Genomic DNA, 13340 nt, shown 5'->3' with positions numbered 1-13340 from the left:
GTGTTCCTACATTGCGTCGTCGTCGTCTCCATGACCCTTTTCTTGTGTTCCCTTTCATTTTTGTGTTTCCTTTCAATTTTCCAGGTACAGTAAAGAGCGAGAGCGAGACGCTTTGCTGCCACCTTAAAAGCCCAACGCCTCCCACGGCTCACAGGTCGCTTTAAATCCCTTCCTTGCTTGTCAAATGGAACGGCGGTGCGGTTGAAATCTTATTCATTCATGGAACAAGAATACATCATCATCATCATCATGTTCATCATGTTATAATTCAGAGTCAACCACACGGCAAAAAATATGATGTTATCTTCAGAGAGCAAACGGACAGAACGAACAAACAGAGAAAGTTCTTCCCAAATTCTGTAAAGACGGTGAAATTCAGTACTGAAAGATGAGGAGAACTTCCAAATACAAGCAGTCCAACAGATCCAGATGCATACAGTTCCCAAGGACTGTTCAAGGAAACAACAGGCAGGCAAATAACTTCTTAGCCGACGACGCTACCAACATTACACGGCATAATAAACTTAGCTTTACACAGGGCTAATCATCATATATACACCCAGCCAACATGGAGCACAACAACAAAGCCCTACTACTTCAGCTCAGCTTCAGATCAGCTAGGCACAGATTAGTGCGGGGAGACACGATACTAAGGAGGGGGGGTAAATTTAACAACAAACAACAGAAAATGGGGGGAAGTTACCACAACAAACAGCTGAACCCCAATCTGTATGTTGTTGACGGTGCTGTGACAGATATTGTAAGATGTATGTATACCATGCCACTTTTGCTAGGGCGGTCTCGGTCTAGAAATCTGTCTTCAGGAGCTTGGACACTGGCTTCACGTTTATTAAATCGAAGGGGTTCACCTGCTCCACCTGAATGTAGTCCTTCGTCGACAACACCTGTCAATGGAGCAGAGCACATACCGTAAGTACTGACAGCTTGTGCTGGCTGGTACGATCCCATGAGACGCGGGGTTCAAACGACCAGGATAGACACAAGAGCTTTGCGGAATAATTTCAAAGATGTTACAGACTGAGACTATTCAAAGACAACATGGTCCTAGCAGCATGTTCATGGAAGATGTTGAATGTAAAATGCCATGTTAAACGGAGATGTGACTATAAAATGTGGCCTACACACACGTTTTTCTACAATGGGTGAAAATCGAAAATCCATTTCTGAGCCCAGGCTCATCTGCACCCCTGCTGAGTAAAAAAATCAAAACAAATACTAAAAAATTCAAAAAATACCAAATTTTTTGTGGGTGACAGATAATTTGATGCGTGAGGTTCGCTCCAAATTTTGTATAATTTGAACATCTGAGCAGCTCTCGGCAAAAAAGACAAATTCGGGGTCTCTAAAAAAGTTTACTGCACATGCACCGTTTTGACCCGATTTGTCCTTTTTGCCGAGAGCTGCTCAGATGTTCAAATTATACAAAAATTGGAGCGGATCTCACGCACCAAATTATCCATCACACATTTTTTTGGGGGATTTTTTGATTTTTTTTAGTATTTGTTTCGATTTCTTCACTAAACGGGTGCAGATGAGCCTGGGCACCGAAACGCCGCACTCGGGTGAAAATGCACTAGCGTCAAGCAAAATAAGGCACAAGGACCATGAAGCAAAATGGATGACGTACCAAGGTCTCGAAGAACATCCTTGAAGCTTCTTTCCGAGTCTTCCCATGCACTAGATGATCAATGACAACATTCTTTCTCCCCCGACCAGACTCTTCATCGAATAAAGTCTTGAGATATCTTGCAACGCCCCTGCACACGAATAATAGCAGCACACGGTGAAAAAAACTGACAAAGTCTGAATGCAAGTCTTGAGGAATTAAAATTGCATCCATACTTGGTACGAGAAGACCAGCCACTAAGTGCATCATGAGACTGGAATTCGTCAGGATTTGGCTCATCATCATCATCATCAAGATCAATTGCCTCATCAAAGTCCCCATCATCATCATAGTGTGGAAAATCTGAAATGGTATACAGTAGAACTACGTCAAAAGCTTAACTAATTTCTTTCGGCATATAAGCAACATAGTAAGCACATGATTGGGAAGAACTTGATGTACTATAATTTTAGTTAACAACATGGATTTGGGCAGCCACATCAGCAACATTTGCGAGTCCGGTGACACAGGAAAAAAGTGTCATGAAGATACAAGGGACATGTTTTTTCTGATACATTTAAAGATGATCTGCAACCATAATGAATCCACACCATGCTAGGGTACAAGTTCATAGTTCTTATCTGGACCGAAGAATTACCTGTGCCGTCAACACCATGAATTGCACTTCCAAAATCCTGTAATTTAAACCAAATACCAATTATGATCTGGCTTTAATGACAATGAAATAAAACAGTGCATATAGTTGCATTGCAAGGATGTGCCAGAAGCAGCCAGTAGAATACATGCTGCATTTAGCAGTTACAGGAACAAATCATTCATGTAAGTGAAAACTTCTACGTGGACTTACACTGATTTCCTTCAGTGCAAAGTCATGCCCGGTGTTGTCCATGTCCGTGAAGGATCCTGCATTGTTTTCTTGCAAGCCAGAATTTTCTCCCATGGCCGACACAGCATTCTCATGCTCCGTTGGTTGAGGAAAACCAGAGGCACATTCAGTCAATTCCAGTCCAGTGATCTCAGAAGTGGGCATCTCCTTATCCTCAAAAGCATTAATATCACTGTGAACAATCTCACTCAATTCCCCTTCCCGACCGTCCACTGCTTGTGCACACGCTGGGCCAGAACTATGTAAAGCAACATCTGGAGCATCTGTTATAGTAGCAGAATCATGGGTTATGCCATCTTGCACAAATAGAGGTGTATCAGCATTTGTATTCCTCTGCATGTCTGCTGAAACATCATGATGGCAGTCCTTATCCAGTGTATCATCATGAGCAGTAATGTCTGTAACAGCATTTGTTTCGTCAACAAGTGGGATTTCTTTCCCGTCACCAAATTCAGTTACTTTCTCAATGTTGTTATCAAGTTTGTCAGATGGCATTTGCAAACCAAATGCAGCTGTAGCATCAACTGTACCAGTTGCTTCCTGTGGTGTAGCATCTAAGTGAGCTCCATCTGGTAGTCCCATATGAAGTTGGTGATCAAGAGCTGCACTGTCATTTGCACCAGAGATGCCGACACTGTGAGCTCCATCTGGTAGTCCCATATGAAGTTGGTGAACAAGAGCTGCACTGTCATTTGCGCCAGAGATGCCAACATTGTGAGCTCCATCTGGTAGTCCTATATGAAGTTGGTGATCAAGAGCTACACTGTCATTTGCACCAGAGATGCCAACGTTGTGAGCTCCATCTGGTAGTCCCATATTTTGTTGGTGATCCAGAGCTGCACTATCATTTGCACCAGAGATGCCAACGTTGTGAGCTCCATCTGGTAGTCCCATGTTCAGATGGTGATCAAGAGCTGCAATGTCCTTTGCACCAGAGATGTCAACATTGTTGGTATCTGGTAGAACCATATGAAGTTGGTGATCAAGAGCTGCACTTTCCTCTGCACCAGAGGTGCCAGCATTTCTGTTATCTGCTGGGATAGTTTCAGATATGTCTACTTGTCGTTGCGGTTCCCTGTTATGTATGGTGAACTGAGAAACAGACTCATATGTTCGATAGTGTAAATCGTTCAGGTCCTTGTGCATACCTAATTGGGAAGCAAAACATCCATGAGTAAAGACTGAAAACATAGAATTAACACCAGTTACACACAACTACTAAATACTACTCCCTTCAATCCAAAGTAAGTGTCGCTTATTTTAGATTGGAGGGAGTAGAATAATACTAAGATGGTAAGAGTAATAGACTAATTAACTTCTGATTAATTTGCTTCCTCTGCGAAGTTAATATCAGCGACGAAAGAGGATACAGAAAATCAAAGACAATTTAGAGAACTTACAGGAAAATATAGGCTCGCGGAATATATCATCTTCTAGTGAACCTTTCTCGATCATCCATATTTCAGTACGGGTGCATGGAGCCTTTCTCCGAATGCGCCTTATATCCTCAGTGCTAATCAACTGCTGCCGTATAATACTGGAGAAGGGAAGAGTTAATAAGTAAGCTCACAATAGAACATTACTTGGACGAAATGGTCTGTACTGTTCAGTGATTGTATACTCTATGTGCATATTACAGTGGAATTGTGCGCTAAAGAATGACAGTCTGATAAATAAAGGTAGCAATAGCACACTTGTAAAGGTGCAATAGCTTGGCAAGAACATTTCTTGCAAGACTCGTAATCTCAAAAGATTGTCATATTTTCTCCACTACTCATCCAATGACAAGAATGTCACAATAAGAAAACCTTGAAGAAAAGTGCGGCGTGCATTCTTTAGAAGAAAGAAACAGAAATTACAAAGAATTTCTTGAAATAATAAGAGGTACAAGAAAGAACAGGTATATCACACTTCACAGTAAACACGTTAAGAGGGGACAAGTACACGTCAATACATTTTGAAAGGATAGTCACAGAGTTTCCACAAACAAGTTCATTAGAGGCAGGCAATGAAGCATATACGTACTCAGCGTGTATAACCGTGTCATCATCCATTTTCACTCTTCTCTTGGGTGTCCTGGACTTGGGTGCCAATGCGGTCTTCGGTGTCAACCTTTGGCGTTTCGAAGATGATGCCTTAGGTGGTAATGGTGTTGAATCAAGCACCAATCCAGGGGTTCTTCTACCAACTAATACAAAAAGACATAATTAGACAACACAGGAAGATGATGTAGCAAAAATTATGTGGATTAAATTATCCATACCTAAAATAGATGCCAGTATATCGTCATCGTTAGAAATAGCATCAGTGGTTCTTTGACCATGTGGTCTGCTGGACAAATTTTCAGTAGTCCTACTCTCTGGAGCTGGCATGCTATCCTCCAAGTGACGTTTCCTGCTACTAAGGCTACCTATTTTGTTACTTCCATCAGACTCAGTGATTCCTTTCTCTGCAGTTAACTGTCCCAAGTCATTTGTCTGGTGGAATCCAATATATGGAGCTGACAGCATTCTCTCGCGTTCTGGGAAATTCGAGGTAAACATGTCATTTGGTCTATCATTATATGACATGTATTGCGGTATTGTTCCGGTGTTCTGCTGGAAAGCTGCAGTTGATATATTACTGTGTGTCATTCCTGGTGGCATTTCTTGTAAGTTGTGTCCGAGAAACACATTAGAAGCATGCAGATTATACCCTGCGAGAAAACATATTAAAAAATGAGATGCCCACAAATATTCTGGCTTTGAAAAGAATACAATAAAGTCAATTTTACCTTGCACATTTACTGATCCCTCATTAAAATGTGTTGGATGCCCTGTCATGCGTGGCTCGGTAGGAGGACCACTAGGCCTACCCCAACTTGCTTGGGACAAAAAGCTTTGTTGTTGTTGCCCTGTCACCCATGGCTCAGTAGAACCACTAGGGTATGGCTCTACAGATACATTAGAAGCAAGAAAATTATACCCTGCCAAAACATAGTAAAAAATCAGATGGCCACAAGAATTTTGAGACTTGCAAAAAGAAAAACATTAAAGTCAACTTTACCTTGCACGTTTACTGACCCCTCATTAAAATGTGTTTGATTCCCTGTCACATATGTCTCGATAGAACCATTAGCGCGTGGCTCTGAAGTATCCTGAACAAATGGCACAGTTCCCATGTTTGCTTTAAAAGGTAGTGTTTGACCTGATACAGCTATATTGTCAGTATTTACCACCGACTTATCAACAGTAGCCACCAGGTTTGATGTTTGTGGTTCTGGTGGCATATCCACAGTTACACAGTGTTGCCTCAGAAAATCCATCTCCCGTACAGCACCAGAAGACTCAACTTGCACAGGATTAGCCAATCTAAATTCAGCCACCTCAGCACCAATAGCGTCATTAGCATGTGCTGCAGCTGGACGGTGAAAATCCGAGGGTGGAGCAGCAAAATGCTCCTGTACAGCACCAGAAGACTCAACTTGCACAGGATTAGCCAATCTAAATTCAGCCACCTCAGCACCAATAGCGTCATTAGCATGTGCTGCAGCTGGACGGTGAAAATCCGAGGGTGGAGCAGCAAAATGCTCCTGTACAGCACCAGAAGACTCAACTTGCACAGGATTAGCCAATCTAAATTCAGCCACCTCAGCACCAATAGCGTCATTAGCATGTGCTGCAGCTGGACGGTGAAAATCTGAGGGTGGAGCAGCAAAATGCTCCTGTACAGCACCAGAAGACTCAACTTGCACAGGATTAGCCAATCTAAATTCAGTCATCTCAGCACCAATAGCGTCATTAGCTTGTGATGCAGCTGGATGGAGAAAATTTGAGGGTGGAGCAGCAAAATTCTCCTGTACAGCACCAGAAGACTCAACTTGCACAGGATTAGCCAATCTAAATTCAGCCATCTCAGCACCAACAGCATTATTAGCATGTGATGCAGCTAGATGGAGAAAATCTGAGGGTGGAGCAGCAAAATTCTCCTGTACAGCACCAGAAGACTCATGCACAGGATTGGCCACTCTAAATTCAGCCATCTCAGCACCAACAGCATCATTAGCATTTACTGCAGCTGAATGGTGAAAATCTGAGGGTGGAGCTACAGCACCAGAAGACTCAACTTGCACAGGCTTAGCCAACCCAAATTCAGCAATTTCAGCACTAACAGCATCATTAGCATTTGCTGCAGCTGAATGGATAAAATCTGAGGATGGAGCAGGAAAATTGTCCTGTACATCAACAGAAGACCCAACTTGCACAGGCTTAGCCAATCCAAATCCCACCATCTCAGCACCAGCAGCATCGTTAGCATTGGATGCAGCTGAATGGAGAAAATATGAGGGTGGAGCAGCAAAATTGTCAACCTTTGCAGTTTCCTCGTTGCTTGATGGTGAAGCTTTCCGTTGCGGACTCAGAACAGGACTTTCGTGCACTCTGGAAGGAACTGTTTCTTCCATTAATCCAGGTGTAGCCGGGGCTTGAGCGCTTACAAACTCAGGAGATGCAGGAGATGCAGGAGATGCAGGATCATCACAAGGGAAGGGACTAGGCTGATAGTATGAAGTCGATGGCCCTGCATCATCTTCATTGTGGAAAAGCATGTCATTCAAATCAGGAGTGCGCAAATTGTAACCAGTCCAATTAGGAATATTGTTCCTTGAATCATCTGCATTCGATTGATTTTGCCTGCTGGAAGTAGAAGGTTCATCATCCATTTTGTTGTATCCTTCAGCCCCTTCATCTTTACTTGGGTTATCATCAACATCCATATCCGTAAGATGAAGTGATGATTGACCTTGAATGATGATGCTGGAGAGACATAAAAAGAAAGACACAAGGAATGTCAATATAGCAAAATACGAGCAAAAAGACAGATGCAATGGGTTGCCCCTTCAAAAATGCCTAGGCAACCAAGTAGTGAAAAATGTTTTCATCGTATGCATGATAAATCAATGAAAACTGCAACTCAGCATGCAAACAGTTAACATATATGGAAGGACATCTATATATCTGACAGCAGAGGCTAGTAACTGATCTTCTTATAGTAGGTTTATACAATATAAAGTTTGACACTAAAATCGAAGTAAACAGCCTGGAGAAACGTAAAATCATTTCTTGGTAACTATAAAACCCAAATACAGGCCCTTGCAACCAGGCAATATAATAGATTCCAAGAAAAGCCCATGGGATTAGTGTTCAAAAGACAAAAGATGTGACTTTACCCATCACCAGATTCGAGTTGAATTGGGTGATCCTTCGCCAGCAATAATTCCTGAGAACAAAAATAAGTCAGCATTTGAAGAGAGTTTAACATTTGGATTATCTGTCTCTGACTGCTACTCCCTCTATCAAAATATAAGACATTTTTTGATACAGAGGGAGTATTTAATTAAGTCACATAATGTAAAGAAGACACAGAAGGACAAGAGTTAAAGGGCTTTCTTCAATCTTTGACTTGCATAAACAACCTTAATTTCAACGAATTAGCACATTTATTATGTAACGAACCGAATATAACCCAATATAAATGACTTCTGTTTCAATGAATTAGCACATTTATTATGTAAGGAACCAAAATAAACCAATACAGCTGGAAGACAAATGCAGATAATTTCAAGAACAAATAAATGCATGTCACACTCAGAACCATTGACCAACTGTCCAATGCCATCCTCCAAATGATCCTATACGCCTTAACAGCATGCAGAATATAATGCGCAATGTGCACCACAAATGTTTGCAGCAGACACATGGAAAAAGGTTAATTAAGTTAAGATTACCTCCTCCAAATCAAAACCCATATGTGAAGAACTGCCATCACCAAATCTTTCTGTACATTTAGAAATGCTTACATCATTAACAGATAAGTTCATAATTTCAAAAGTAAAAGATGTGAACACAGAAAGAACCAACCATCTAAACCAAATTCAGATGTTGAATATCCTGTTCTCTCTGGGTTGTCTTGCAGGGTAATCTGTTCTTTTGAGCTTATATGATGATCAATGTCCCTGGAGCATGGTGAAGTCTTTAGACAACTGAAGGGCATATTTTAAACAAACATCACACCAAGAGTTGTGACCTTACCCCTCAAATTCAGCCTCCGGTAACTCAAAATCATCAAGGTGGAATGTCTCAGGAAGTGTTATAGAATGATATGGAGCAGTTGATTCTTCAGGGGGGAGATCAACAGCAGCAGACCTAAATGCTTGTTTTATCTTGAGCAAAGCTTCACTGCAATCATGAAATAGGTAGTTGACCTTCCGAGAATAGATTCTGACCACGCCTACCATAAGATGGCTGGATAATCGCAGCGCAATCGGAACCTCAGGGAATATAATTGAATCTGCAGGAATATTAATAATTAGCACTCTGCTAAAAATAAGAGCATGGAACAGAGAAATGAGAAATATCAGGACAAAACAGCACTTCTATCCAAAAGTATATCAATTGCCATAGAGATTGTTTCAGAGATGAGCGGTTGGTTGCCCTGTCAAGCTGACTCATAGTACAGTAACAAACTAACAACATTCTCTAGTTCCTTCGAAATAAGTATGCGCCAGTCATAAAGTGCTGATTTCTTTGACTTGTGAGTTTATGTTTGTATAAAATCTTCCTGCGATAACCCACCAAACAGTTGATTAATTAATTAGAAATATTAAATCCATGTGAGAGATCATTGTTTCCATATACTGGAAACTTGAGATAAATCTTCCCACCGATTAACTTTCTGAGCTGACTCTTGCCAAGGGATGGTGCACTCGTGATTTGTGATTATCCGTGCCATCTCTTCACGAATAAGTACGATTACATGTGTCAACGACGCAGTTTATGGAGCACGATGGCTCAGCCAAAATGATAAAAGCCTACAGCAAAGAATGACAGAAAAGTAGCATCTGCATGAGATCAAAAGAGTCCGACCTGACACTACACCGCTTGACTCATGACATAGTAGACTACTTCTTTCAACAAAAAGATAAACTATCCACACAGAATATTTTTTTTCGTAAAAGAAAATTATACCTACCAATTTTATTTGCCAAAATGATAATCGTTAACAGGAAATTCCATAATAATTACTGCCAATACCTCTGGACACAATTATGCATGTGCATGCTAAGAACAAGAAAGCAACAATTCTCAAGAAAAAATTCTAGGTTAAGACATAATAGAAGTACACGTGATTTTTTGTTCGATATTTTACGGCTCCACGCCCCTTGGTAAAAATATGTAATCATGACATATGTTATACTGAAATTGGAATAAAATTTCTAGTAGTCTTAGCTACCTAAAATCATTATAAACCTAGCCTGACGCTACATGAAAGTAACAGGAAATTATTTATTTATTTATGTGTGTGTGTGTGTGTGTGTGTGTGTGTGTGTGTCAGGATTGCTGCACAACGTAAAACTAGATGAAGTTTTCTTGGATCAACTTCCAAGACCTATTTGTCTCATCCAAGGTTTCTCACCAAGAAGTGTTACAGTTACACATCATACTGCCTCATTCCTTCAAGTCCATGGTTCCTCGTAATATTGAGCATCATGTGTTAAATGTTATACTTCAAATGGATAGTGAGATGGATTAGTTGGCAACCTTTGGAGCATTTCAGCATTATCATTGTCTACAAGAAGAAGTGGGGGTATTTTTTTACTTTAAAATTTAAATGGAAGCATCATCTTTACATTCAGCAACAGACCATTGCGTATGAAGAAAGAAAGTAAATGTGATCAATCATCATTCAAACCTCCAAAGATAATAGGGTTGTGGATTGCTACCTCACAATACGCTCCAAGATCACTTCAAAGTTACAAAACTTTTCGGCTTTCAAGCAATAGGCAATACACATGCTATTCAGTTCTTTAACTTTCTATTTGTTGGCTTTCCTTTCATTGCATTGTCTTCGTGTACTCTGTCTGGATATTAAACATACTCTCCTTGTGTTGTAGTCTGGCCTTTTCTTTAAATTATTATTGGTACACCATTTATTCTCTACAGGATTGTAAACAGAAAATGGTTCCAAAGTGCAACAATAGCTAAAGCACACATTTACTGGAAGTCTACCCTCTCACTTTATGCTTCATTTCAGTACATGTAAAACAAAGAAAATCAAATTATCTGTATCAAGAAAAATAAAACAAATACCCATTTGAGGAGGTTAAATTTGAAACAGACTATGCTGAAGAAAACTCTCATGTGTGTTTTCAAACATGGTCGGAACGTGTGGGTTCTGTAAATCGCTGCTCATCGCATGTACAATGCATAAACACACTTCCCCAAAACAGATACGACAAAACACAAAAACTAGTCAAGGAGTAGTCTGCCTAGAAAGGTGAACCATTCTGCTTAGGGCATAGCACGTAGACAACCACACATGAGACACAAGGCATCAGGAAGCTGACAACATTCTCGGACTATAAGCTTTACCTAACCGCTATGATAGACTTTACAAGTCCACCAGTGCCTAGTTCTTCAAACGAAGTCCACCGATAGCCGTGGATACAAAAATAATTTTTGTAACTCTTGGTGACCTAGCAACTAGTGAGTATCAAGGTGACATTTCCTTTCGCTCCTCGAAAGCAATGAACCACAATAGGAAAGCTCTAAAAGCATGGCCCTTTTCAAGATTTCATTGAGTCTATATAGAAATGCACCTGGACCGTTAACATTATTTAACTAACAAATCAAATGGGTTGTAAACTTCTACACTACTCAGACAGTAGCAAGGAGACAAATACCATGTAGTGCAATACCGAATAATCCAGCAGTAGAGGATATACAAAAAAAAAATCAGCTTATTGGCATACTCGGCAACTAATTGCACGTCCGCTGGTGACGAGCAGGAGCTAGTTAGACTAGCAGCCGGGAAAAAGGTAACACCTTTACTAATCCACTAGCAATAACTACGCAATAAGCATACAGCAACGCCATAAACACGCCAAATATGGCAAATTTTAAGTGTTGACAGATACAGCAGCAATGAGCGTTAGCGAAAGAGCATAATTATTATTTTTCCGCCACTCTGCATGGCTGCCAGGGCATATCGTGGAGGAAGTATGCATATTACAACAGGAAATGAAGCTCCAGATCCGAAGGAGCAGCGGAAACCACCCACCTACGGAGACGCCGATGTCGGTGTCCGTGACCTGGTTCTTGCGGAGCTTCCGCTCCAAGTGCGCGGCGATCCATATGGTCCCGAGGGGGCCCTTCTTGGCCAAGATGAACTGCGAGTAGAACATCTCCGGCCGCGCTCCTCGCTAACGGAGCGCGCAGCACGAAACCCTAGCCTAGCCTGAGCTCAGCTCACCTCGGCTCCCCGACGGACAGGGAAGAGCAGACAAGCTCCGGCGTTCACGACATCCCCCCGCCCCTGCCACCGGAAATCCAGGCCCTAGGCAGCCGGCCGCGCGCTGGCGGCTCCAATCGGCCGGAACCGCGAGCTCCGGCAGGGCGGAATGCGAAATGGAAACCCTAATCTGGCGGTGGGAGCTTGGGGAGGGGAGTGGAAACCCTAGAATTGGGCGGAGCCGGGGGCCGGGGCGCGCGGGAGGGGGTGGGGATCTGGGGATTCGGCGGGCCGCGTGAGCGATTTGGGAGCTGGGCGGGGGAAAATTGGAATCTTTGGGGGGGAGTTGAACTTGACAGTGTGTGGACTCGCACTCGCAGTCGCAGGGAGAGAGGAGGGGGAAGAGGGCTCGCCGAAGCAAAAGTGCTACACGCTTCGCCGCCGCGCCCCCGAAAAGCTTACAAACTAAGTTTGGCCCCTCCCGCTGCTTGCCTCGGGGGGCGTTTATGTTCGTCGCGTGATAGCTCGGGGGGTGTGGCGTAAGAAGGGCGGGCAGGTAATAAATGTGCGGTCGCCGGGACGAGAAAAACCGCGCGAGAAATCGTGTGGCCGTGTGGCTGCCGTCGGATCGGGGGAAGAGGGGTGTCCTGTCCGTCCGACCGTGTCGGGAGAGGAACGTGTCGTATCGGGTGGGGAGGCACGCGCGTCTGGCGCCGTGGGATGGAAGCTACTTCTGCGTACCGGTTCAGGCGCCTGTTTTGGCAAAGTGGTTCGTGCCGGCCACGTAGTACTTCCTCCGGTCCGGCGCAGGGGCCCGATATGGAAACGCAAGTGATCAAGACAATGGCGTGGATCTTGCAGGAATGTCCGGGTTAGCCTTTCGGCCAGGAGGCCAGAAATAGAAACCTGGGTAGTTAACACAGAACAAGTGAATTTCCAAACCAAAAATAAAAAAAACAGAACAAGTGAGTTTTGAATACACTATTAATAAATATTGGATTAATTTTCGATTGAGAGGCAGATATACTAGAAGTGCAGGTAATTAAGGTTAGTTTTTTTTCACTCATCTTAATGACGGTTGCGATGGCGGGAAAAAAGTCTCCGTCATACGTTGTATTGATGATGTTGGAAATAAGGTTTCTCGTTTTGCTTCTTAATTGCATTGCTCGTTTTTTTGGTCTATACTCGCGTTTGCATGTCAAGCGGAGTGCCTTGGTGAACCGAGACGAGCCAGCGTTGACGCCTTACTTGACGTTACCAGTTTAAGCTAAGTGGGTCAGCGGGGGGTTAGAACATGTTTTGTATCTTTGTACTACTTTGCACTGATAGCAAGTCAAAGGGGGCATCGGAGGCATGTATAACCGTATGCTCTCGATACCTTGTAGAGTTGTAGATTTGGCCTAAACGTTAGACGTGTGACTTGTGGAAGTGCATCTAGCTAGAACCTAATTGATTTTTGACGTTGGTGATGACAGATAAATGAACTAACGAGACCACTAAAATGCATGACGGATCTTAGTATCAACTATGAAAATTGTC

General features: G+C 42.6%; 1 protein-coding gene across 2 annotated transcripts; it reads right to left on the bottom strand.

Moving 5' to 3' along the window:
- Nucleotides 1-360: 360 nt before the first annotated feature.
- On the bottom strand, nt 361-12140 carry LOC123445058. 2 transcript variants are annotated; one of them, XM_045121983.1, is made up of 15 exons: nt 11631-12140; nt 8603-8861; nt 8432-8526; nt 8299-8348; nt 7741-7790; nt 5580-7327; nt 5308-5466; nt 4798-5229; nt 4560-4722; nt 3935-4071; nt 2496-3682; nt 2286-2322; nt 1864-1990; nt 1649-1778; nt 361-905 (listed from the first exon to the last, which is right to left on the bottom strand). In XM_045121983.1, the coding sequence occupies exons 1-15, from the start codon at nt 11752-11754 to the stop codon at nt 807-809; spliced, it is 4797 nt and encodes a 1598-aa protein (XP_044977918.1). In that variant the 5' UTR covers nt 11755-12140; the 3' UTR covers nt 361-806. The 2 variants fall into 2 exon arrangements, with proteins under 2 accessions (XP_044977918.1, XP_044977917.1); XM_045121982.1 differs by having other exon boundaries at nt 5308-5499; nt 11631-12139.
- Nucleotides 12141-13340: the final 1200 nt, after the last annotated feature.

This window comes from Hordeum vulgare, chromosome 3H, assembly GCF_904849725.1.
Source record: "Hordeum vulgare subsp. vulgare chromosome 3H, MorexV3_pseudomolecules_assembly, whole genome shotgun sequence".
In the NCBI taxonomy this organism is placed as follows: Eukaryota; Viridiplantae; Streptophyta; class Magnoliopsida; order Poales; family Poaceae; genus Hordeum; species Hordeum vulgare.
Note: the sequence above shows the minus strand (reverse complement) of the source record. Positions and strands in the feature narration are given on the sequence as shown.

What these genes read in the sequence shown, in the direction of transcription:
- LOC123445058 (XM_045121982.1), bottom strand. Translation starts at nt 11,754, where the DNA reads ATGTTCTACTCGCAGTTCATCTTGGCCAAGAAGGGCCCCCTCGGGACC. An exon ending in TTGCACTGAAGGAAATCAGT is followed by an intron (nt 2,323 to 2,495) that starts GTAAGTCCACGT and finishes TTTAAATTACAG; the next exon opens with GATTTTGGAAGTGCAATTCA. An exon ending in GGATGTTCTTCGAGACCTTG is followed by an intron (nt 906 to 1,648) that starts GTACGTCATCCA and finishes CTCCATTGACAG; the next exon opens with GTGTTGTCGACGAAGGACTA.